Source organism: Podarcis erhardii (assembly GCF_964252035.2).
Source record: "Podarcis erhardii genome assembly, chromosome: 4".
Taxonomy (NCBI): domain Eukaryota; kingdom Metazoa; phylum Chordata; class Lepidosauria; order Squamata; family Lacertidae; genus Podarcis; species Podarcis erhardii.
In genome coordinates, this window is record NC_138508.1 from 29862978 (window position 1) to 29888389 (window position 25412).

The following is a 25412-nucleotide window of genomic DNA, read 5'->3' on the forward strand; positions in this document are numbered from 1 at the left end:
TGGAGTAACCATTATTCTTGCATGGGCTAAGCAATCAGTCAATAAGGTTTATTGCTGCTAAATTAGGAATTTGCACTGGTTCCAGAATGAGTCTCTGTGCTATTTAATTTCATTTTAACCTAGTTGACTGTAACTTTAATAGCCAATGCTGCACCTGCTACTACAACTTTAATTTTATTTACCTGAAAGTTAGTCCAATTGGACACACTGGAACTTTCTTCCAGAAAAAAATATGTTTAGGATTGGCCTGCTGGAGTGCCAATGGTGGTCCTTCTGTGATGGTATGACCTTAACAGCAGAAGTGTGAGTCAGGTTAATTCCCTGTTCTAGTTATAAGACTAATAGTAATATACTATCAAAACCCTCATTAAATGTTTGCCATTATCATTCTTCTATTGTTGTATTGTCATTGTGAATGTTCTGGTGAATTTGACGTTGATTTCACTTAGAACTTGTTTTTGTGTGTGATGATTGATAAACTCATCCTTGTAATCTTGCACTCCCATCTTTTGGTCAATGCTCATAACTCCTTAATAAGACGTATAATTTTTATAGAAGATTCTAAAGAAAGCTTTAATTGAAAATGTATTTTAAGTGACTAAACTATAAAAGTTTGAAATTGCTATGCAGTTGCTATTGCAACCTACTTTACTATTTTTGCGTGCTAAGGAATAGGGATGCATTTCTTACTACTCACCCCCAAAACAGTGATGCCTTGCATGCATTCCAGTTGAGGCTTGGAAAGCCTTAAACTTTATTTATTTGATTTGAGTTCTCAGAGCAATTTTGGAGTGACCTCACAAAGGAACATTCACTGTTGCCTCTGCCTTTTCCTGCCCAAGGCCTAAATACTTGCTTTGGAGCAGAGGAAGGAGGAAGGCACTATTGTGTCCTACAACTGCATATTTTCCTACCAGACTGAACTAGCTCTACTAGAAACATGCTACAAATATCATTTCCACCAGGGATAAAACTCTTGTATGGACTTTTTATTCAGTAGGTTTGAGAAAAACCCTTCCAGGATCCTCTCCTTAACAGTAATTCCAGCAGGAAAAGACACTCTTGTTGGGACCTAGAGGATGCTTACCACTTCCTTCCAATGATTAAGATAATTTCTGGTCATTGGGATAGAGAAAATGGGAGGCAGCTCATAGGATCAAGGTGAACATGGCCCTGCTTGAAGCAGTCTGGGAGTAGGGCTGTGCTTATCTTAATTCGGGTTGCAAGCATTCAAGCTGGGATATGATCCTGTCTTCTGCTGGCATAGATTTTCTGGGGAGGCCAGATTGATGCTGGGGCACTTGTTGATATGACAGGGGTCACATCCTGAAGAGCAGGAACAAGGCAAGGCGGTAGTTTAGTCAAGTCTTCTGTTGCAGTCCTACCCAATAGTCTAATAATCCAGCTGAATCCAGTGGTCAACACTGCCAGATCCCAACTAGAGTGGCAGGGTGAATGACGCTTGTCATAGAAAGCTCACAGAAGCCAGTGCTCTCTAGGACTTGAGAAGAGCTGTCTTTTGAGGGGCCATTGCCCTATTCTGTAATTGCTGGCTCCTATAGTGATGGTGGATGGAGGCTCATAACATTATACAGGAGGCAGCAACGAAAACCATCCCAATGAAAAGGAAATGCAAGAAAGCAAAGTGGCTGTCCAACGAGGCCTTACAAATAGTGGGGGAGAGAAGGCAAGCAAAATGCGAGGGAGATAGTGAAAGATACAGGAAATTGAATGCAGATTTCCAAAAAAATAACAAGAAGAGACAAGAAGGCCTTCTTAAACGAGCAATGCAATGCAAAGAAATAGAGGAAAACAATAGAATGGGAAAAACCAGAGATCTGTTCAAGAACATTGGAGATATGAAAGGAACATTTTGTACAAAGATTACCATAATAAAGGACAAAAGTGGAAAGGACCTAACAGAAGCAGAAGACATCAAGAAGAGGTGGCAAGAATACACAGAGGAATTATACCAGAATGATATGGATGTCTCGTACACCCCAGGTAGTGTGGTTGCTGACCTTGAGCCAGACATCCTGCAGAGTGAAGTCAAATGGGCCTTAGAAAGCACTGCTAATAACAAGGCCAGTGGAAGTGATGGTATTCCAGCTGAACTATTTAAAATTTCAAAAGATGATGCCATTAAGGTGCTACACTCAATATGCCAGCAAATTTGGAAAACTCAGCAGTGGCCAGAGGATTGGAGAAGATCAGTCTACATCCCAATCCCAAAGAAGGGCAGTGCCAAAGAATGCTCCAACTACCGCACAATTGCACTCATTTCACACGCTAGCAAGGTTATGCTTAAAATTCTACAAGGCAGGCTTAAGCAGTATGTGGACCGAGAACTCCCAGAAGTGCAAGCTGGATTTCGAAGGGGCGGAGGAACCAGAGACCAAATTGCAAACATGCGCTGGATTATGGAGAAAGCTAGAGAGTTCCAGAAAGACATCTACTTCTGCTTCATTGACTATGCAAAAGCCTTTGACTGTGTCGACCACAGCAAACTATGGCAAGTTCTTAAAGAAATGGGAGTGCCTGATCACCTCATCTATCTCCTGAGAAATCTCTATGTAGGACAAGAAGCTACAGTTAGAACTGGATATGGAACAACTGATTGGTTCAAAATTGGGAAAGGAGTACGGCAAGGCTGTATATTGTCTCCCTGCTTATTTAACTTATATGCAGAATTCATCATGCGAAAGGCTGGACTGGATGAATCCCAAGCCGGAATTAAGATCGCCGGAAGAAATATCAACAACCTCAGATATGCAGATGACACAATCTTGATGGCAGAAAGTTAGGAGGAATTAAAGAACCTTTTAATGAGGGTGAAAGAGGAGAGCGCAAAATATGGTCTGAAGCTCAACATCAAAAAAACGAAGATCATGGCCACTGGTCCCATCACCTCCTGGTAAATAGAAGGGGAAGAAATGGAGGCAGTGAGAGATTTTACTTTCTTGGGCTCCATTATCACTGCAGATGGTGACAGCAGTCATGAAACTCCTGCTTCTTGGGAGGAAAGCAATGACAAACCTAGACAGCATCTTAAAAAGCAGAGACACCACCTTGCCAACAAAGGTCCGTATAGTTAAAGCTATGGTTTTCCCAGTAGTGATGTATGGAAGTGAGAGCTGGACCATAAAGAAGGCTGATCGCTGAAGAATTGATGCTTTTGAATTATGGTGCTGGAGGAGACTCTTGAGAGTCCCATGGACTGCAAGAAGATCAAATGTATCTATTCTTAAGGAAATCAGCCCTGAGTGCTCACTGGAAGGACAGATCGTGAAGCTGAGGCTCCAATACTTTGGCCACCTTATGAGAAGAGAAGACTTCCTGGAAAAGACCCTGATGTTGGGAAAGATGGAGGGCACAAGGAGAAGGGGACGACAGAAGACGAGATGGTTGGACAGTGTTCTCGAAGCTACCAGCGTGAGTTTGACCAAACTGCGGGAGGCAGTGGAAGACAGGAGTGCCTGGCGTGCTCTGGTCCATGGGGTGCAATAAGGCCACATTCTTTGGCCTGTGCGATCTGGGACTAGAGGAAATGGCTTTCCAGATGATAACTCTACCTCATCCAAGTCTACTGCTGAGCCAGACAAAGGATTGGAGCCTGTTTTTATTTTCTTTCATAAAGAGAGAAGGTTAGCTTCCAACTTGGGATAAAATACCTATGTGTTGGATAAATCATTGAAATGATAGCTTCGTATCAACTCTTTTGAATTTATTCGTGTAGGCAAAAATAGATAAGCATGCTTCAAAAATCTCAGCAAATCAAGGCATGCTGAGAAAAGCACATAAGAAGCTATCTCATACTGAATCAGAATCTTAGTCCATCGATCTCAATAATGCCCACACTGACTGGCAGGGTGTCTCCAGGGTTTCAATCAGGCATCCCCAGCCCTACCTGCAGATGCCAGGTATTGAAACTGGTGTCCTCTGCATGCAAAGCAGATGCTCTAGCACTGAGCCACAGCCCTTCCCCAAAAGAATGAGGTCATCTCAGAAACCAATTTACTTAACTAACGTCATTATTTTTTTGCTTTGGTGTAATAAATGAACTCTGCAATTACAGTGAAAAATGGTAGGAAAGAGGCATCTGGTACCCAACTGTTTTCTTCCAGACAATGTTAAAATTACCAGGTTTAGCATTTCTCCTTCCTTTGTCTACTGCTATGTCTTAATGCTACAGTAAACTGATGAGGATCGTTGAAAGCTTTGACAGCAGGTTTATAAATTATAACCTAAACACATGTAATTGGTTATCATTTTTGCTGCTGCCCCTCTTTAGTTTTCCTTGTACCTAAGTAGGTGTAAAAAGTCAACTTTGTGATAAAACTCAAAGATCAGAGGCACACGGTTTTATGAAATAGAGAAAATTGGCGTTTAATTCCGAAATCTTAACAGAAAGGAAAAAAGGTTATTTCTGAAATAAAAAATATGGTTGCTCTGGCATCCTGAGAAAGGTGAGGCATGAGCACCTCTTCTGTTATGTGATTGTTTAGTCTGCTGAGGTGTTGCCTGTTAACACTCATGCAGAGGTTCCAGTCTCTGTGGCAGCGTACACCATTCATTCACTACAATGGGATAAAGGCTTGGGAAGATGGAGTTGCTATGTTCCATATCCTTTGACTTCTGAAGAAGATCAGAATTGGCTAGGGGAATGGGGGATGGGTGAATTTAAAAGGGTCAAAGCATAGTAGCAAGTCCCTTTCTCCCTTTCCACAGCTGTTTTAGGTGCTTGAAAACCACACAGGTGAAATATTTGCAATTACCTTACCTATACTCTGTTGCCAGAGATCTCCCCTTAAAATCATTTTGAGACTACTCCATTGGAGTTATAAAGGTTAGTTGTTTAATTGGTTGCACTTTGTTTGCTCCAATTTGCTTAATTTGAGTTCTCTCTCCCTCTCCCTTTCTTCTTCAGACTTTTTAATGTAAATTTTTATAGGCCTTTGCAACAATGTAGTGTTATGATAGAGCAACTTTTTCCTAAGCTTGACTGGGGATTTCTGATATTTTGAAAAATTGTCGACATAAAACAATTGTTCTTAGTAGGATCAAATGAGATGTAGTACAGTGGTTAAAGAGTGTGATGTGAAACCCTTAATGTAAATTTCACTTCAGCAATGCACCTTCCAGTTGGCCATCAGCAAGCTGCTTTTCTCTTGAGCTCAGTCTCCTGTCTACAGCATGAAGATGATAATATTGGCCTACCTGGACACAACTAAACAACAACAGGCCTGTTGCAAGGATTACTAAAATAATATATGTGCAGCTCTTTAAACTCACAGGGAAAGTACTATAGAAATGCTGCTCCTGTTAATAAATATGTCTAGAGAGAGCCTTTCACAAAATTGTCATAAATAAAATGGCCAGCAGTTTAGAAAGTAAATTATGGTAATAGTTATTATTAATAAAAAAAATGTACATTGAAGTTGTTTACATATTACAAGAATGGGGTGTAAGTATTGCACTGAAGAGTAGAAAAACCTGGGTTCAACTACTCATTCAGCCACAAACGTTACTGGTTGACTTTGATCCAGGTGAATTATCTTAGCCTCACAGGGTTGTTGTGCGGATGAGGAGAAACACCATGTATGCCACACCGAGCTTTTTGGAGGAAGGGAGGATAGAAATGCAGTGAATTAAGCTGAAATGTTAGCTACTGAATATGTTTGTCAGTTTCAGGAAATAGGGCGAAGTGCTATTATGTTTGATTTTAAGCATTCTTAAAACTAAATGTGACTGAAATCAAATAAGTAATATTTACATTTGTGATATTTAGCTCTTAGTTTACATATAATCTACTTAGCAAACTATTTGGCTCATAATTTAGGCTGTCCTCAGTTATGGAGAGTCCTCATATCTTTGATTTCCTTGTGCAGCTGTGGGTAGGATGGTAGGAAGCCATTTGGAATGTTTGGTATTCTTGAATCAGGAGAGAATCTATATTTTTCACATAATTATGTAAAAAAATAGTTTGTCTTTTACCATATGCTCAAAAAATGAAAATATAACAGTAGAGAATAATATTATCCCTAAGATCTGGAATTCCTGTTTCTGGAATGCTATAGATCATTTGAATTGGGAAATTGTTCAGTGGCTTCTTTTTGAAAGAGGAAGCAAGTACGCAGGTTGTAGCTACCTGGACTCATTTATTTAGAGGTCAGAACTGTGTGTGCCAGGTAGGTGGCCTATCTTAAAACCCCATAACTACCTTGTTGCTCTCAAGTGTGGTGGAGTACAGTAACCTGTTACTAGTGTAAAACGAAGATTTAACTCTCATTCCAGTCAGCTTCTCTATGTAGGAATGTGGCACACCATCCTGTCTTTTACCTGAGGTACCAAAATGTCTTAGGCTGGCTCTGGAGTTCAGTTTCATAACATGTTCATCATGGTGTGCCTCTTAGGTGTGCCTCTACCAGCACACCTAGAGTTTTGTCCTCTATTGATAAAAGATTATTGATACAGGAATGCTAATTTTCAAGCTTAGTTTTTTAAAAATAATTTTGTTTTGCAGAGACTCCTGCTGTATTTCCAGATAATATAAAAGAAAAAGAAACTCCAACGCCAGTTGAAGATATTCAGCTGGAAAGCTCCATTCCTCATACTGATTCTGGAATTGGAGAGGAGCAAATGCCCAGTATCTTGAACGGGACAGACTTAGAAACAAGCACAGGTCCTGATGCCATGAGTGAACTATTGTCTACTTTGTCTTCTGAGGTGAAGAAATCTCAGGAAAGTTTAACAGAAAGCCCCAGTGAAATTCTGAAACCTGCATCCTCAATATCAAGTATCAGCCAAAGCAAGGGCATCAATGTCAAGGAAATATTAAAAAGTCTGGTGGCAGCTCCTGTTGAAATTGCAGAATGTGGGCCTGATCCTATTCCGTACCCTGATCCTGCACTAAAGAGAGAAGCTCAGCCTATTCTCCCAATGCAGTATCACTCCTTTGACAGGTATATGACATGATTGATTCACTTACTATGATATATTCATATTGGCACTTGAACGTATATATTGTCTGTAATATGCTGATAAAGACTGTGCAATGAAAATACAGCTGGTTTACATCTATGTGCACTGCCTTACTATAAACAGTCCCTATTGTTTACAGGAAAGGTATCTGGATTGAATTGTGTCTTATAACAGCTAAGTCTAATTAGTAGTCAATGAACATATCTACTTTATAAAGCTATAACTTTCCTCAACATAAAACAAAGCTTTTCATCCTGAAATACAAAAGTGAAAGAAAAGAGCCAAAAAATATTAAGGCAAAGTCTTCACAGTGTCAGCCACTTAATTTTTTCATAGTTAGCTTTGAGACCATTTGCATCAGGCAGTCTTTCAATCAGAACCTTATTCACTGGACCCTTACCACTTGCCATGCGTCTGTTGTTAACTGTTATTGTAACGAGAAGGAAAGAAGGTGTAATTAAAAGATGCATCTCCCAGAGTGGCTGGGGAAACACAGTCATTTGGGTGGGGTACAAATAATAAAATTAGTAATATTATTATCATTTATAAACTTAAGGAAGTATAAAGGAAACTTCAAACACTTGTTAAAATAGTCGTAATGCACTTGGAGAGAATTCATTATGCGTGTTGATCTGTATTTGCAAATCAAGTGTTTTCTTTTTAAAGTTCATTGCTGTAGTTCCTACTGTGTATGGTATTGCTCAGTTCACACATCATGCTAAACCATAGTGGGTAACCGCTAATGTGTTCTCCACATGTGTGATAGAGGAAATGAGGTTTGCTCACTATAGTTCCCACAATGCTAAAAAAAGGGGTTTGACATGACCATCTGTGTTGGTTTAACAAGAAATATGCTAAACTTATTTTTCCAAAACTATGCATGCAGCTACTGGCCATGGGCTTATTCAAGCCCCTTTGATATCGCTAGAGAGTCTTAACAATCTCATTATTAGTATTCTAAACCTCTATCTCTGCAGGATTGCGGTGGTTCTTGCAAATTTTCAAATCACCGCAGGGATTTATTTATTTTTTAGAGCATTAAAGTATCTAAATGCCAGGTGTTTTTCCCTCCAGTTGCTTAGTTTAATAATAAAGTGTAAAAAATAATAATGTTTAAATGTCCAAAATCACACAGAAATTAAGTGCTCATAATCATACAGAAGTTATGACGAAAGGAATATGTTGAAGAAACAGAAGTGGTAGAATCTTAACAGTGCTGTCCTATGAAACATTATGGACATTATAATTCATTTTAAAGTACACAGAATTGGAAATGTAGAAGCAGAGAAACATGTTTCAGCGTATCTTACGGAATAGGTCTTCTGTGTAGTTAATGTATTCAGCAGTTCAAGTACTATCGAATGTAAATGATGAGGTGATATTGATGAAAGGAGGGATTGAGGTCTCGGGGGGCGCTGATGACGGATTGAACAGAAGCGCCCTTGCACTGCACGTAACTCAAGTCTGTCGTCTTCACTACTCAAAGCCATAATGGAAGGTGGCAGTCTGAAATGAGTTGCCACGGCAAAGAGTATTATTTTTGAAATGCTTTCACACAAATCACTAGGCCCTGCATACAACTTAGTTTCATGCTTTAATGTCATCAGGAGGCACAAATTGGTGTGTCTAATTGTTTGCCACCTGCCAGCAAAATGAGCTGCCAGCTAGCCAGACGGGTTTGATTGTCCGTCAGCCATTCAATAGATTGAGAGTGACAACATCAAAAATTTCACTTCAAACTCTGAAGCTTTGAGCAGCTTTTCAGAGACCTCTTCCCCACAAGTGCTTCTGGACAACTGCATTTTTCAATCAGTTTCAATATATTGTTGCCTTCTGCCTCATCTGTCTTAAGGTAGCTGTAATTACATTATGAGCTATATAAACAGATTTCTCTGGCCTTAGAGTCTGGACTCATCTTAAAATCACATCAAAATAATGTGTGGACCATATTTGTAGAAGCACAAGTTGCTCTAGACTTACAACTGTTCTAGAGTAAACATAACGAATTCTCTTTTTATATTTTTCTCTACATTATTAACAAATATGCATATACTACATATTGTCACAGTTACTAATTTTTTTATAAAAAAAAACTTAGTGAGTTTACATACTTTGTAAACCAAGAAATCTTTAATAAAAAAATACATTTAAAAAATCTTTTTTTTAGTCTTCCACAGAGAAGAGGTCTGGTATATTACTCTGCATTGGCTATGTCTTGCTTGAAAGCATTAGGTTGTTAAAGTAACCTTTTTTTTAAAAAAATACAGAGGTTGCAGATGTAAAAATATACTTGTAGATCATGATCTAAAAGTATGTACACTAGTGTGTTGTTGTTTCTTCCATAAACCCAGCACCAACAATTTACAAACTGCTTTTTAAACTTCAATGAATTTAAAAAGCAGGTTCCCTAAAAGAGAACATAGCAACATGGAGCACATGTTATTTGGAAGCAGTTTTCACCCATTTTTCCACTAAGCCTCCAAAATGTTGTTTAAACTACAGTGATTTATTAACAGGAGAGAAGCAGGGGGAGAAACTGTTCATGGTGTGCATTTTAGTCTCTAGATTCTACAACTGCCTTTTTGGGGGGAGATGTTCATTCACAATTTAACTGGGAACTTCATATAACTTTCACACATCTAATGTAAAAGCCAACTGCATTCAGAGTACTTTAAAAATACACTAATTCTGAAAATATTTGTGTTTTATTCAAGGTTTTCATTGCTCAAAGTACTAAATCTTTTGTTCTACATATATTCGTGACCACATATGTAATGAGTAAGCATATGAACTGTTTGCCTTGGCCATTTAGCAATAGCATTTTAAACTCTAAAGAATTCACTAGCCTGCCTGAACATCTAAATAGGGTCTTTGGATTGTGGCCTTTGTGTGTTCAGGCCCTTGAAAGTATCATTTGCTCTAAAAGTGTGCTTTTTGTTGTATCTAAAAAAATTAAATGGCTCAGTTTAAATACTACTTCTAATTTTAAATTTCTCTTTGCTGTATTTTGATTGTTATTTTATGCTTTGAAACTGAAACATGCGCAGTTGGATGTTCTGCCTGTTGCACAAATTCATGTATTATTATTTTTAGCTTTATGTTATACTGCACAGTTGTGTGTGTGCACCTTTTATTTTGTCACTGATTTATGTTTCCAACAAATGTTTACTCTAATACAGACAATCTAGTTCTCTTATTAGCTAGTGAAAATTAATCATCACTTGTGCGTGTGTGTTGTGTGATATTGAATATATTAAGATTGATGATGTGTCCTTACAGGAAAAGGGGTTGAACCTGGAGTCAGAAATTGTAGCGACTATACCAGGAATGGGTGCCCTCTGGCCCAGGGTCTGAATGCAGCCCTCCAGAGTCCTTGGACTTTCCCTAGATTACATCCTCTTCATGGGCCACATGCCTCCATGGCCACCTCAAATGCTTTTTCCTGGCTGGAAGAATCCTTTGAACTTTGATAATGTCTCTTATTTGCCTAGTTGGTGGATAGATAGCTATGGATTTGGGTGGTTGGGTAGAGACCTCTGGCATGTGTGTGACTGGAATGTAACCTGCTGTACACATCCATTGCTCTGGCTACTTTTGCTCCCAGAAAGTTGCCACAAGAGAATATATCCCTTAGGCTGAAAAGCATTCCCCACCCTTGCTCTATAACAGGGCAGTCCAACTTTCCATACCAAGTGGCCCGGGAGAGTACTTTGACACAGAACCTCCTGGCCACACACTGCATTGTGGGGCGAGGAGCACGGCCAAAATTTGGAAAACCCCTCCAGCCTTCACACTGCTTTCCCAAGGCTGGGGAAGCTCTAACCTGACTTTGGGAAGGAGGCCGGAGAAGTCTAGGACCCTATCAGGGAACCTCAAAAGCCCATTACCTTGCTTACCAAGCTTTGTAAAAGCGGTGTGAGGACTGGAGGGGGCACCAAATATTGTTGAGGGCCGCCAAAAAAGGCCTTGGGGACCACATGTGACCCTTGGGCCGTGTGTTTGACTACTCTGTTCTAGAACATAAACATTAATTGGCCCTTTTCCACAAAGGGGATTGAGGTGGGATACAGTTGTCACAGTAACCTTTTCTGATTTTGTGTTTATTTCTTCCTCTGCAGGAGTGTTGTAGTGCCAGTGAAAAAACCTCCTCCTGGAAGCCTAGCTGTGACCACAGTTGGAACTGCCACAGCTGGAGGTGGACTCCCACCCAGTAGCACACCTAATATATTTGCTGCTACAGGAGCTACACCAAAAAGTATGATTAATACAACAGGTATTGCCCTTAGATATTTTTGTGAATCTTGTATTTTTCTTTCTGCCTGTTTTTGTTGGTATAATTTTGGTATCTTTTTGTGTTTGAAGTACTTCTGTAGTAAGTGCCTCTAAGCATTCTCACTCTCTAACCCTGCTCAGGCACAAGATTATCTCCAGCTGAACCATTTTGATAAGCAAACATACTGCATTTTACATTGGATCCATCTGATCTTCCAAAATTGTCTACGCAATTTAGTCAATTGTAGAAAAAGGACAAAAATATTGTGGCTCACTGGAAACATTTAATTGTATTATAATGTGCCGGTTGCCTGCAAATTTCTCTAAGAAGTCTCAGAGTCCTTGACTTTTTATTGATTTAGTGTAAGTTGTCTTATGCTTGAATCTACCTGAGTAGGCATTCATTAAAAAAAAATATGGGGGAGATAATTGCTACCATTTCTCTCATTTCCCATTTGAAATATTTACTGGAATAACTATTCTGAAAATGTTGTTGTATGGGGTTTTCAGATGTTTAATAACATAATTGTTAATCAAAGGCCCTGTACATGTATTTCAATATAACTGTGGATGATTGCTTGCTCTATGCTAGCTGCATTTGGGTAAATTATATCCTTTTCTTTCATGTCTTTTCATTTACCCTGTATGTATTATATGTCAGTTGCAAACATATGCCAACAATAATGTCCATAGTAATTTTAGCCTGTTCTAGGCAGCTTTTCTCAGTACATCCAGATGCTGCCCAGCTTATAATATTTCCTAGGGGGGTTTCTTTCAACCAGCACATAGCACTGAACAATTTACTGCAGAGTGAAGATTTCACTTTAGTCATTTAGGATGCAGTTCAAGCCACACTTTCCTGGTAGCAAGTCGTGTTGCTGTTGATTACAGCAGAATTTAAATTGCGTTAACATGCAAAGGATTGTACTGTTTGAGACATTTTCTGTCCCCCAATTCCCCTTTTCTGCTTAAAGTAGTTTTGTATGATACTGAAAATGTTTCGTAGGTTGTTGTTATTTTTTAATGAGAAATCAGATTGTATTGCTGAGTTAGAGTAGTGAATTGTCATATGGGGATGACAATAGTTTAGACCTGGATTTTTAATTTTAGTATTTAAATCATGATGGATGTTTAAACAACAGGAAACGGTTTGGAAAATAGTATTTGAAGGAGAATATTTTTGAGCCATGTATGTAACCCTTTCCCGTCATTTGGATTGTAGACTCTTGTAGATTAAGTTATCTTTACTAGCCCCTCCCCAGTACAATAATTTGATATTGAGTCCCCCTTTCCCCATGGCAGTCATTACATTGTTATGGGAGGAATTTGAAATAGTCTAAATATATATAGCAGGGTGTTAACCTCAGGATGTGAAAGGGAATAAATTTAATCTTATGAAACTTTTTTGAGTACTTTCTGGTTGAGTACATTCAGATGGATCCAGACTTTAATCCCACTGAAATTTTGACTAATTTAAGAGCCATTGATTTCAGTGTGACTAAAGCACGATTAATGTAGGTTAGTTCTCAGCACCTTACATTGGGGGAAGCTTTTCTGCTTAATTTTTGTCTCATGAGCTATTTGTAAAAAAAAATAAGTCATTCGTTCCTGAGTTACGATGTTCCGAAAATATGTTTATTTACTGTGAAGTTGATGCATTGTTTTTCAGACTGAATGTACTCTATTTTGGGGATAGGTGCAGTGGATTCTGGATCGTCATCGTCATCGTCGTCCTCTAGTTTTGTGAATGGTGCTACCAGTAAGAACCTACCAGCTGTTCAGACAGTTGCACCAATGCCAGAGGATTCAGCTGAAAACATGAGGTATAGTTTATAAATTATTCTAGGAGATGGACCGGTTGGCAGTTTCTAGTGGACCACCTAGAACCTGCTCGTTACAAGGATTCTTGAACAGAGTTCTGGGCTAGGTAGATCTTTGTTTCATCCAGCTAAATGTCCTATATGCCCTTAAGCAGAAATATAGACTCACAATTAAGATAGAATAGCTATACATTTACCAGTTGAAAACCTTTGATTTGCATTTTTTTAATTTGGCATTTTAAAGGGTATTGAACTCTTAACATTATAAAATAAAAAGTTAGGCCATGCATAACAGAAACCAGCCTGCTCCTTTTTCTCGGACAACTAGATTTGCCTTCATATATTTTCATGGAAAACTGATATATAAATTTAGAAATAAATAAGGTAAAAATGAAACATATAAAATATTCTGTGGAAATTGGGAGTTTATGTTTGTGCTTATCAGTGCAAAGGAAGTGACTAGCAGATTCCAGTTTGGCCAAATCTGCTCCATAATGTCTTGGAGACAAAAAATAGGTGGAAATAAAGTAGATTAATATTATCTTCAAATGTAAGCTGGTTGTCATAAATATCAATTGTTATTGAGAACAGGACAAGAGGCAATGGACTTAGGTCACAGGAGGGTTAAATATTTATGATGATCTTCCTGACAATTTAAAATGGATCGTGTTGCCTAGAAAAAATATAGACGGGTAATTAGAGATTACAATTTCTCAATTGTACATTTCTCAATATAGAGAATCCTGCCTTGGTGTACAGAGGGCTGGACTACATGACCCTTTCTTAGGAGCTCTGTAACTGTATCATAGATTGCACTGTATCATAGAAAAGAATGTATTTTTCCCCTTTCCCAATAAATCCTAACTGGCTGATTTCAGAGGGGATTTTAGTGCAAATATTACAAAGGGATTGATATATTTTGCACCTTTTTTAGGTTTACTGAATGTGAGAAAAGGGTTACTGCAGGGCAGATGGCCAGCTTCCATTGAAATATAATAGTGTGTAAAACTATGTTTGTTACAAGCTGCTCTTCTGTGTCTTGATAGCCAATCAAATTTTATAATCTTAGTCAAATAACTGTAAAAAAAATATGAACGGATTATGTGCCTAATTTTCTCCTTGCTCACTGATCAATCTAGAAAAAAGCCCGTTATTAGCAAGTCAAAGATTGTGTTACAGGCTTTTTGATAGTCCATTTGGAATGTCATCTTCTGGCTGGCTCTCTTGGATATTAAAATAGCTATATTGCTTAGGGAATAGTCTATTGATTCCCACTTTGTGATTGTTGAACTGTATTTATTTAAGCATTAATTTCAGAAGTGTGTTTCCTCTGTGATTAAAAATGCTAATAAGTAGAAGTTTCCCCTATGTTTCTTTACATTTTCTTCTATTTCACCATTCAAAATATCATTGGATTTTACATAAAACATGGTTTTCCATAAGTATATATTAAGACAACCTTATTTTTTTAAAGATTTCCCTCTTCCTATGGCCTCTAAACTGCACAGTTGCATTTAGTTTAAATAGCAAAATAATCAATTTCTAATTCTCAATTGCTAAACCCCTTTTCTATGTCTCCAGAGATATATGTTGCATGGGCTATAAACCTTCTTCCCTACGTGATAAGTTGTATGTAATTCTCATTTTTTTTATTTTTGTTAATGCCATTTTTAGATTGAGAACGCCACACACAAACCAAAGAAAAAAACCAATCAGCAATCAGCATAATTCTTTATCTTTCCCCTTCTGCATTGTTTTGTGACACTTCTGGTAAAAATGACATTGCTTTTGTGAGCACGTTACAATGAAAACAAAACGCTTCTTCGGGAAGATAAAATTCCAGTAATGGCCAGTTTTATATACATGCTTTTAATTTGTTCCCAAGGGAAAATTCCAATAATCACAAAGAATACAAGCTTTATATGTCTTTACTCAGTTGGATATCCCATGAAGGGCCGGCTTAGGACATTTTGCCACTTGAAGCAAAACAGAAAATGGGGCCGCCCCCACCTCATCCTCCACCACCATCCCCTCTGCCTCCCCTGCTGCTGAGGCAGCGAGCAGTGTGCTCCTGGGGGCAGATCTGTCTCCAGCCTACGCCATGAAGCAACTGCCTCTCCGAGGCTAATTGGTGGGGTGGCCCTGATTCCATGTATATATTTCCATGTGTTTTTATAACAACTGAGTGAGCATTATTGGGTGAGTGGGGGGTAACTTTAGGATAGGTTTTGATAGCTGTATCAGAATAAATGCTCAGTGGAACTATGTTGGAGAAAATATACTCTTGGTCCAAGGTGGTTAGGGGGCTCTAGTTTACTTCCCATAATAGGGCCCCTGCTCCCCCCAAAATGAATGCTTGAAATAAAGTGCCACAAAATATGTCTTGTGACTACCCAAAATACTCCATGTGTGTGTAGTTTCGCAACTCAGCAAAACTCCTGCAAAACATTTATCAACCTTGATAAACAAAAATAAAATACTCTGAGCACGTGCAGTTCTACATTTTAAATTCACTTTTTTCATGCTTGTTTTGCTCATTTCCTGCCTTGACCCAGTCACCAACTCTCAGCCTACTCTTCTCCACCTGATTGTTGCTAAGAGACAGAAGGAGGTCTAAAATGGATGTGAAAGGAAACTCACATCAAATGTTTGTTTCTTTAACTAGAATAATATGTCTTTGTACTAGAAAGCAAAATATTTTTCTCTGGGACCTCACCCCTTCAGATTAGTATAACTCCAAGGCTTCAATCTGGCTTAAATATTGTGTGTAAGCCCCACTTGTGTTCAGTTGAGCTTATTCCCAGGTTGGATTGATTCCTAAGAGGAGTTAGTTTAGGCCTGTAGCCACTGGAGCTGGGCCTCCAGTTAATTTTTTTTTTTTCAGTTTTACAGGTTTACCTTTACAGGCAAAATGTTTAGGAAAAACATACATTCTGTGTTTTCCCTAACTGCACAGTAAAAAATAAATAAAACCTGCTTCCATTTTCCAAATGGCAAAACCATTGCGAATAGCTAACAGGATTTAAAAATGTAATAGAATAAATTTAATTCTGTTAAATAATAATTTAATTGTGTTAAAAGTATGATTTGATTTTAAATCCCTCCTTTATAAATTGACTTTGAACATAGTAAGCTGCTTATAAGTTATGTTTTATTTGCAGCAGTACTGACCCCTTCACTATGAACCTTTCGACCCTAACCTCACAAAAAAGCCAAGGCTGAAATCTTGTACCCACCTCGCTTGGAGTAAGCACCATTGAATACAAAGAGATTTGCTTCTCAGTAGACGTGTATGCCATTTTATTGTAAGTTTACTATACACTGAATTCTTCGTGAGAGCCTGGATGTAAGCGCCTGCATAGCGTCTTTGCAAAGTTTTCACATTATGAAGTTACAAAATGTAGGTCTTTAGAACTGTGGAGATCCCAAGGCCTTGAAAATGAGGCAGAAACAGGAAAGAAAAGTACAGGAAAGGGTAGGGGAAAACAGCAGGTCTTAGGATCCCATGGATTCCAATAACCTGGTGCCAAAACAACTCCCATGTTAATCACAGCCTTGACTTCACTGATTTACTAAAAAGTCTGAAAGGCAGAAGCAGTGGGGCTGGCTTATCTCTCAGATAATTTCTGAGAATTGTTTTTGCACAATTTGCTTCATAATGCTCTTTTCTAGGAGGGCTATAAAACAGAGTTGCAGGCATGAGCATGCAGGCATTTCTCCATTATAATCCAGCAATGCCTTAGCAGTTTTAAAGATTGTTCTTGTAAGGATGACTATTGCTAAGCAGTGGAATAGCTGAGTCCTGTAGGATGATAAAAAGATAGATAATGCTTATATTTAAGAGACTGTTCTCATATTAATATGCTCTTTCTGATATGGCATTGCAGTACAGTAGTACCTCTGGATGAGAACGGAATCCGTTCCAGAGCCCTGTTCGCATCCTGAAGCGAATGTAACACGCGCCTGCGCGGGTCCCGTTTTGCTGCTTCTGCACATGCGCGCGACGTCATTTTGAGCGTCTGCGCATGTGCGAGTGGCGAAACCCAGAAGTAACACGTTCCGTTACTTCCAGGTCACTGCTGAGTGCAACCCAAAAACGCTCAACCTGAAGCGTATTCATCCCGAGGTATCCCAAGGTATGACTGTAGTGGAAGAGAGATGGCTTGAGCTCGTCTCCGGCTATATGTAGAACTGCCTTGAGATCTATGGGTATAGGGCATAATAATAATAATAATAATAATAATAATAATAATATAGATAGCCTATGGTGTGGATTGGAATTCTCATTTGAATTCTCAACTGCACTGGGACCTGGCTCAGTACTGAGTTTAGTCCTATGTTCTACTAATAGAACTGCCTACTAACAGAGACTAAGTAACTATGGGATATACAAGTTCTGGGCTTATTTTTACAAGACCTCAAACCTGGAGAGACTGCAGTTACATGGCTCACCACATGGGGTAATGGTCACCAGTTCCTGATAACATCTTGATAGCTTTGCGTCCCAAATCAGTCTTCCTGAACCATCTACTGTGGTTGCCACATGGATTACACCCCCCCCCCCTCCTCGGGTGGAATCCAGTCTGGCCTTTGGTAGATACAATGCTCTCACATCTATTTCTGATTCTTAAATATGCAATAGTTGTTTTATTTTGTTTTTATGTTAGGGTTTCACAAATGCACCAAAAACTATCCAGTTGTGATGAGCTCCTATATTCAAGGTAAAAATAAATTTCCAGTCCCAAAAAAAGCATGTGAAATCTTGGCCACTGGGGATCCAGGACAGTTCAGATATTAATAGAACAACATTATATAGTTTTTGAACTGTCTAGGCCAGTCCTGGGTGGTTTTGCAAACTTGTGGTTCTGCAAAGATGACCAGAGAGCCTGTCAGCTCCAACTACAAATGTGCATCATCTGTAGTTCTGCTTTAGCTGTCCTAAGCATACATAGTTTCTGTGACCTGCTACATCATAAAAACAAGTCAAATGGCTTTGCATTTATAGTAGATAGCTTATGGGAAGTGGTGCAACTAGTTAACTTTAGACTCTCAACAGTGTTATTGGGACCCCTTTAGATGCTCATGTTGACACTTGGTCTGTTCGCCATCATTGTCTCCTCATCTGTTGCTCTCTAGCCAGGCATTTGGAGCCTCATCTTCAGCCACAAAATTCAGCCCTCTCTGCACCACTGTTAATAGGTAGTGGTAATTTAAAGTTGCTTTCCTTTTTATTGGGTTAAAAGCATACAGGATGTACCTAGCAGTGGCTATTTTGCCATTATTAATAAATTATTTCCATTTAATAGTTATTTAAACAAACAACATAATAAAAAGAAGCCCAAATATATCCGTCTCCAAGTTGGTTAACATTATCTATTTAAAGAAGCAGTTCATGCCATGTTTTATTAACCTTATGAATGATTGTATTCATTTTGTTATACTATATATATTTGTAATCTGCCTAGAACACGTGGAAAAGAGGAAATAAACTTTAAAATTAATGAAATGGTGTTTTCCTTAACTACTCTTTGCTTCTCCCTCTTTAGTGTTTGGTAATATTTGTACAATTCATAGCAATCGAGTGGGTAGAGACAATACAGTATGGGGAAGGCCTGTAGCTCAGAAGAAGAGCATGTCCTTTGTATGCAGGTGTTCCCAGGGTCAAACCCTGAATATCCATATAAGGCTGGAAATGACACCTGCCTTAAATCCCAGAGAGCTACTGCCTTTCAGTGTAGACAAAACTGAGCTAGATGGACCAATGGTCTGATTTGGTATAAGGCACTTTCTACATTCCTTCCTAAGGAATGTAGCCAGTGTGGTGTAGTGGTTAAGAGCGGTGGACTCGTAATCTGGGGAACCGGGTTTGGTTCCCCGCTCCTCCACATGCAGTTGCTGGGTGACGTTGGGCTAGTCACACTTCTCTGAAGTCTCTCAGCCCCACTCACCTCACAGAGTGTTTGTTGTGGGGGAGGAAAGGAAAAGAGAATGTTAGCTGCTTTGAGACTCCTTAGGGTAGTGATAAAGCGGGATATCAAATCCAAACTCTTCTTCTACTAAGTTCATATGTCTTACAAAAATAAAGTACTTTTTGGCTATGATTTGCAAGGACATCAGACTAGAAAATGAGACTAGGAACTGGACATACAATGTATACACTGCATAAATAAAGCAATAATTGATGACCCAATGTTTGAAAGGTTATTTGAATGGGACAGTTGTAATATATTTGTCATGTCACTTGTAAAGAATGCCAAATTAAGTTAATTTGTACATTAGAAACTGTGGGATTTTAACATTTGAACAAGTTAATAAACCATCGCAAACTCTTCTTTAAAAATAGCACTGCCTGAGGTGGTGTTGTTGATGTTTAAAAAGAAACCTGATTGACAAATTGAAATGGTCAATGTCTGATATGTTTGTGTCTGGCACAAGATGCAAAATGCTGGCCATGGCTAGGTTTTTGGGTCTTTTGACGTAAAACAAAAATACCTCTGATAGGGATGGTCTACATGCACTTTCCCAATCTGGTACTGCTTTACTTTAGCATAAATAACCAACTTAACTGCACACTCCTGAGCACATGCTAAAGAAAAGCCCAGCATTTAGTCAAGTGGCCTAAGAAAATCAAGGCTGCAATCCTGAGTATAACTTAACATGAAATGGGTGCAACTGAACTTGGGAGGACTAATTTCAAAGAAATCATGACTAAGGTTTTTCCGAATAAAGTTTAGCACTCACACACAAAATGGATTAAACTTTAAATTGCTTATATGGTATAAATGCATCAGTATGAAGGGCAGACATATCCATATATTATCTCTTTTGAGGAAAACAGAAAATGATAAATTCTGATTTATTTAGTATATATAACATATTATGCAGGAGGTTTTGTCACTTTGGTGATACCTGTATTAGCTTAAATTATTTTAATTACTGTGGGTGATATCTAGCTAAGTAATACTTAGTGTAGACCCATTGATTTTAACTGTGGATATGTACATCCCTCAAATTCTGGGAAGCATCAATAAGTTGTGTGATATCTTGCGTTGCTTGTATTTCTAGACACAATGTACTTTGTTTTCAACAGCATCACTGCAAAGCTTGAGAGAGCTTTGGAAAAAGTGGCCCCACTCCTTCGGGAAATCTTTGTGGATTTTGCCCCTTTCCTGTCTCGTACTCTGCTGGGCAGTCACGGACAAGAGCTTCTAATAGAAGGTAATACTTTATCATTATTGTTCATTCTTTTAAAGAAGTAGAGCTTGCAATTATGACATCTCGACCAATTTTTCAGTTCCAACATAATTCATATATGCTATCTGGTGTCGATGCATTGGCCATCTTCACATGTAACACTGAGCCAAACTGTGGCTTAGTGCAAACTTGTTGGCTCCCAAAGAGGAGATTGCAGCTGCTTTGTTCTACCCTGTCCTTGGAAGCTAGGCCAAGGTTCAGCTTTGTGTGTTGTTCCAACTAGAATCGTGGTTAAACTCTCCTCTCACTAACCACTACCTGTAGCCACCATTCCTCTGCACCCAAATGGTCCATGACAGTCAATCACCACCAGTTCAGAGCCTATGCTTGTATATGTGAAATTTTGATTCCTCCCCCATCCATCACTTTACACATTTTACCACCCATTCTCTCATTTTTCACAGGGACTGAAAAAAAAATAGCCAGTTGCACTTGAGAATTCATTGACACCAGGCAGTTAATGAAGTAACTGAGTATCTGCTTATCTTTGCTAATTATCTCAGTTAACTTTTATATAGAGATATATTGAAATAGGTCTTCTCGAGCACTTGCCGCAGTAGCTGATAATGTAAAAGAAATCCATAAATTAAATTTTATTATAAATTTCACAGCAGGGATATATTTTTTCAATTGCATACAGTACTAGTTCTGTCATAAGCAGAAACAACGTGGATTCTGCTTACTGTGTGTATTCTCTATAGCTCAATGGAATTTGATGCATATGCTCTGCAGGGCTTTTCATTGTGTTACTTGATGCTGACATAAGAGATGTGTGCTGAAATGGCATACCTGAATGTGGCTTTCCAGCCTCTGTACTCTCTGGAATACTGAATGCTTCCTATACAAAAAATCTTGTTTAGTTAAATATACCTGAAGAGGTGCTGTATTACATAAGTATGCCTGCAGTCAGGTTCAGGGAATGATTGAATGTGAATGATGAAAGGTTAAAGAGATGCTCACAATAGACATTAACATGCTTGCCTTCCAGTGGAGGCAGTGCTCAGGGTCTTGACAATTTCCATGCTATTTGGCAGAAGATACTGTTTGACAAGAGAGATTGGGGCGGGAGGAAGAAGCACTACACAGGAGGAACTAAGCAGCAGCTGTTACCACAGGATTTGGGGGGTCATTTTGGTCGCAGCACAATCTGCTTCAAGCATTGTCCCATGTCCAGTTAGAGACAGAAAAATCTTTACCTGCAATGCATAGTAGCAGATCTTAACAATCCATTGTAGTGCAGTTGCATCTGATACTTGAATAAACAGACATATCTAAAATCTGAAAGATAATGTGTCTTTTTATTTATGTCTTATAATTTGTATCTCTGTATTTTAAATCAGCAGGTTACTTTGAACTTCAATATCTTGTTTGTAAGGTAGCGTCCATCATAGCAAGAAATTGTGGTCTCAAACTAATACAGTGGTACCTCGGGTTACAAACACTTCAGGTTACAAATGCTTCAGGTTACAGACTCCGCTAACCTGGAAGTAGTACCTTGGATTAAGAACTTTACTTCAGGATGAGAACAGAAATCGTGCGGTGGTGGTGTGGCAGCAGTGTGAGACCCCATTTGTTAAAGTGGTACCTCAAGTTAAGAACAGTTTCAGGTTAAGAACAGACCTCCGGAAGGAATTCAGTTCTTAACCAGAGGTACCACTGTACCAGGAAATTTATAAGGTCAGACATTCTTGGGGGGGGGGCGGTGTGGAATCACCAGAATAACCCCCTTACTGATGATTAATTGGAACACATTCTGTTCTCTCTTCAGTAGGGTGGCTGGTACCCATTGGGGCAGGTAGGGCAGAAGGCATAGAGCCCAACAGTATGTGGAGCTGGGTTCAGTAACAGGCAGAGCCACTTATTCTAGTTTAGTCCCTATCTTCTTCTATGCTTTCAAGTTCTACAGAAGCAACATTGAGACTAAGGAGGAGGAAGATGCCAGCAAATACCATATATTAAGACTAGTTGTAAGTAAAGAGGCAGGCAAGTGGGATTGGCTGAGGGGTGGACTTGGTCTGCAATTGTAAACTCCAATGGAACCCAAACGGGTCTTACATGAATGGCGTATATTCATTCATCCCTAATTTTTAGCTTCATTGATTCATCTAACAGGACACAGCTAAGGAATTTGTATTGGAGTAGATGATATCTGTGTGACAGAGAAAACCAAAATACAGTTATTATGCCTTGATGTTCAAAGAAAGCTCTAAGCTCTTGAAATGCCTTTTAAAAGAAATCCTGACCTAAATACTTCTAAATGTTCTGCCTTTTGGATAGTAGCAGTCTGTGCCCAGCTGTCTCTGAAGTACATGTCATGTTATCCTTCTTGTTATGAGGTATCAATTATTCAATGCGATCTGAACAGGGTTAGATGTAGGTCATGAAGGAGACATTGCTGAGACAAACTCTGGGTATTTCATGGGGTGAAATTATCCTAGATAAAGATTCATTATGAAACTATATGTGTATATCACCCAAGCTTGAATGTATGCAGAGGATGGTAACCAAGATGATGAAAGGTCTGGAAAGCAAGTCTTATGAGGAATGGTTGAGGGGTTTAGCATGGAAAAGAGGAGACAGAGAGGAGCTATGATAGCCATCTTCAAATATCTAAGGAACTGTCACATGGAAGATAGAGCAAGCTTGTTTTCTCCAGCTCCTGAGGGTAGGACCTGAGCCAATGACTTAAAGTTACAAGAAAGGAGATTCTGACTAAATATCAGGAAGAACTTTCTGACTATAACAGCTGTTAAACAGTGGAATGGACTCTCTTGGAAGATCTCAAGGTTTGGATAGCTACATATCGAAGTAGGCGATCTTTCAAATAAACCTGACTCCAAGCCATTATGATTTAAAAGGTCACATCCCATAAACAAACGGCTGATATATTTCTAAAACCAGATTACCTCAAGGAAAAATATAACACTTGTATCTCCTCAGGGTTCTTGACTAACATGGAGGGGAGGCAGGAGAGTGGAGCATAAGAGGCAATGATGTAAACTAGCTGGGATTGGAGCAGCTGGCCCTGAAAGTGCCAAGGAGGTCAAGCAGTGACCTGAATTTCTAGGTGACTCAGTATAGTGGGCTGTACTACATGGTATATTGAGAACAAGCAAATAAGACTTGTTTCCTGAAGGGATTGTTTACCTGAGACAAATAGACTGGGGCTGGGGCTAGGGAAAGGAAACAGTATTTTAAAGAAAAAAGGTAGTATGTTACGCACTTAGAGGTAAGAGAATGATCAGGCAATATGAGATTCAGGAGCTAATAAAGGCAAGGTTCCTTAAATCTATTCCACATTTGGACTTGAATGCCAAGCACAACATGGGTGGGTACAGGGGTGCCAACTTGAATAAAATATTGGGGAGGCCCAGGTAAGTCCCGCCCAAAAACTGACTACCAGTCATGGTACACACATACCATTTGAATGGCAGTGTCCATCAACTGGGGTGAGGGCTGGCCCTCTCACATATTTTATTGAGGGGGGCAAGGGACCTCAGCCCCTAGGAGTTGACTCCTGTGGTTGGATACCTGTGGAGTTTCTTGTGCTGCAAAGGTGGAGGATCTTCAAATAGCTGTTGATAAGGTTACCTTTGGGACACTCCCAACTGGAAAGGACACATGTATCTTGCCAGGGTAATTAATGACCAGATAGAAGTGTAGGCTCATGTTGGCAGTTGGCAAATAGATCAGGTATAGTTAGGCATTACCATATATCTGTTAGTATTTCACACCTCCAATGCTGCAGAAGAGATTGGTGTAAATCACATGCCTGTCTGGGAAGAGTGTGGGAACGGAAGACAGTTATCTCTTCTGCTTTATTAGCTATTGTACTGTACTTTTGCTTTTACTTCTGTCTGTTCTTCTCTCGGAACTGGAAAGGATGCCATGAATCCTTTGTTTGTACATGGTGTGTAAATCAATACGTAGATTAGCTCTACGATGTCTCATGCTTCTTGCTGTGTTATGCTAAAAGATTAGTGTGCATATATCATTAGATATATGTCGCTGAAGCTCACTGGAGAAGAAGGGAAATGCCTTTTCCAGAACTAAGCATACCGGTGGACACTCAGAGTTCGGGGGCTGCAGGGGCAACCCAGGGCGTTTTTCAACAATATACAGCACTCTGGGCTCCTCCGAGTCAGTAGTGAATTTATCTCACGTTAGGGAGGGTAGCCAATCTGTGTCAAGGTTTGCTTCCTTTGTGCTTTTGCAAAGGCCAGAGCCGGTAGGGCAAAACTTCTGGAGTCAAGGGGCTGAGCACTTTGGTAACAGAAAGCTCTTCAGATGCCACACTGCATAAAAAAGCAGCATTGGAGAGCAGCATTCCCCCCTCCCCAGTTCAGAGTTAATACAGGTCATTCTGCCATTACCAGACAATTTTATTTATGTATTACAGTGGTACCTCAGCTTAAGAACTTAATTCATTCTGGAGGTCCGTCCTTAACCTGAAACTGTTCTTAACCTGAGGTACCACTTTAGCTAATGGGGCCTCCCGCTGCTGCCACACAATTTCTGTTCTCATCCTGAAGCAAAGTTTTTAACCCAAGGTACTATTTCTGGGTTAGCAGAGTCTGTAACCTGAAGCATATGTAACCTGAAGAGTCTGTAACCCGAGGTACCACTGTACTGTTAGTTTGTATCTCATTTTTGAGGATACAGATCCTTCCCAAGTGATCTATAATGAACATTTAAATTACCTATTTTTAAATAAAAAATTATATTAAAATATTTCATAGTAATCAAGGCAAGGTCCTTCCCACTGGGCAGTTGATGGTGGGGAGAGTTTGGACTTTTCTCTTCCTTGCTTTGGCAGAAACATGGGCATAAGTGAGGAGAAGAGTTCAGACTGGAATAGGAAGCACCATACACACGAAAGCTTCTACCCAGAACAAACTTAGTTGGTCTCTAAGGTGCTACTGGACAATTTTTAAATTTATTTCATCTGCGTCAGACCAACACGGCTACCTACCTGAATCTGGGCCTTGCAGTATAGTAGATCATGCTAATTGTGGGTGCTTTGACTGTAATGCCTTCTGCTTAGCTCTTTTTGTCAGATGTCTAATAGTTGATGTGGTTTGCAGG

General features: G+C 39.2%; 1 protein-coding gene across 3 annotated transcripts in view; it reads left to right on the top strand.

The window, feature by feature from the left end:
- The window catches only part of NBEA (neurobeachin), a 350651-nt gene that overhangs the window by 95941 nt on the left and 229298 nt on the right, over positions 1-25412 (top strand). For 2 of the 3 annotated variants that reach the window (XM_081860054.1, XM_081860055.1), the window contains exons 30-33: positions 6524-6962; positions 11100-11254; positions 12950-13076; positions 20164-20291. In XM_081860054.1, coding sequence (XP_081716180.1) covers positions 6524-6962; positions 11100-11254; positions 12950-13076; positions 20164-20291 — 849 coding nt within the window. Of the gene's footprint in view, positions 1-6523; positions 6963-11099; positions 11255-12949; positions 13077-17740; positions 17795-20163; positions 20292-25412 lie in introns of all 3 variants that reach the window. The other variant, XM_081860053.1, reaches the window with a different exon arrangement.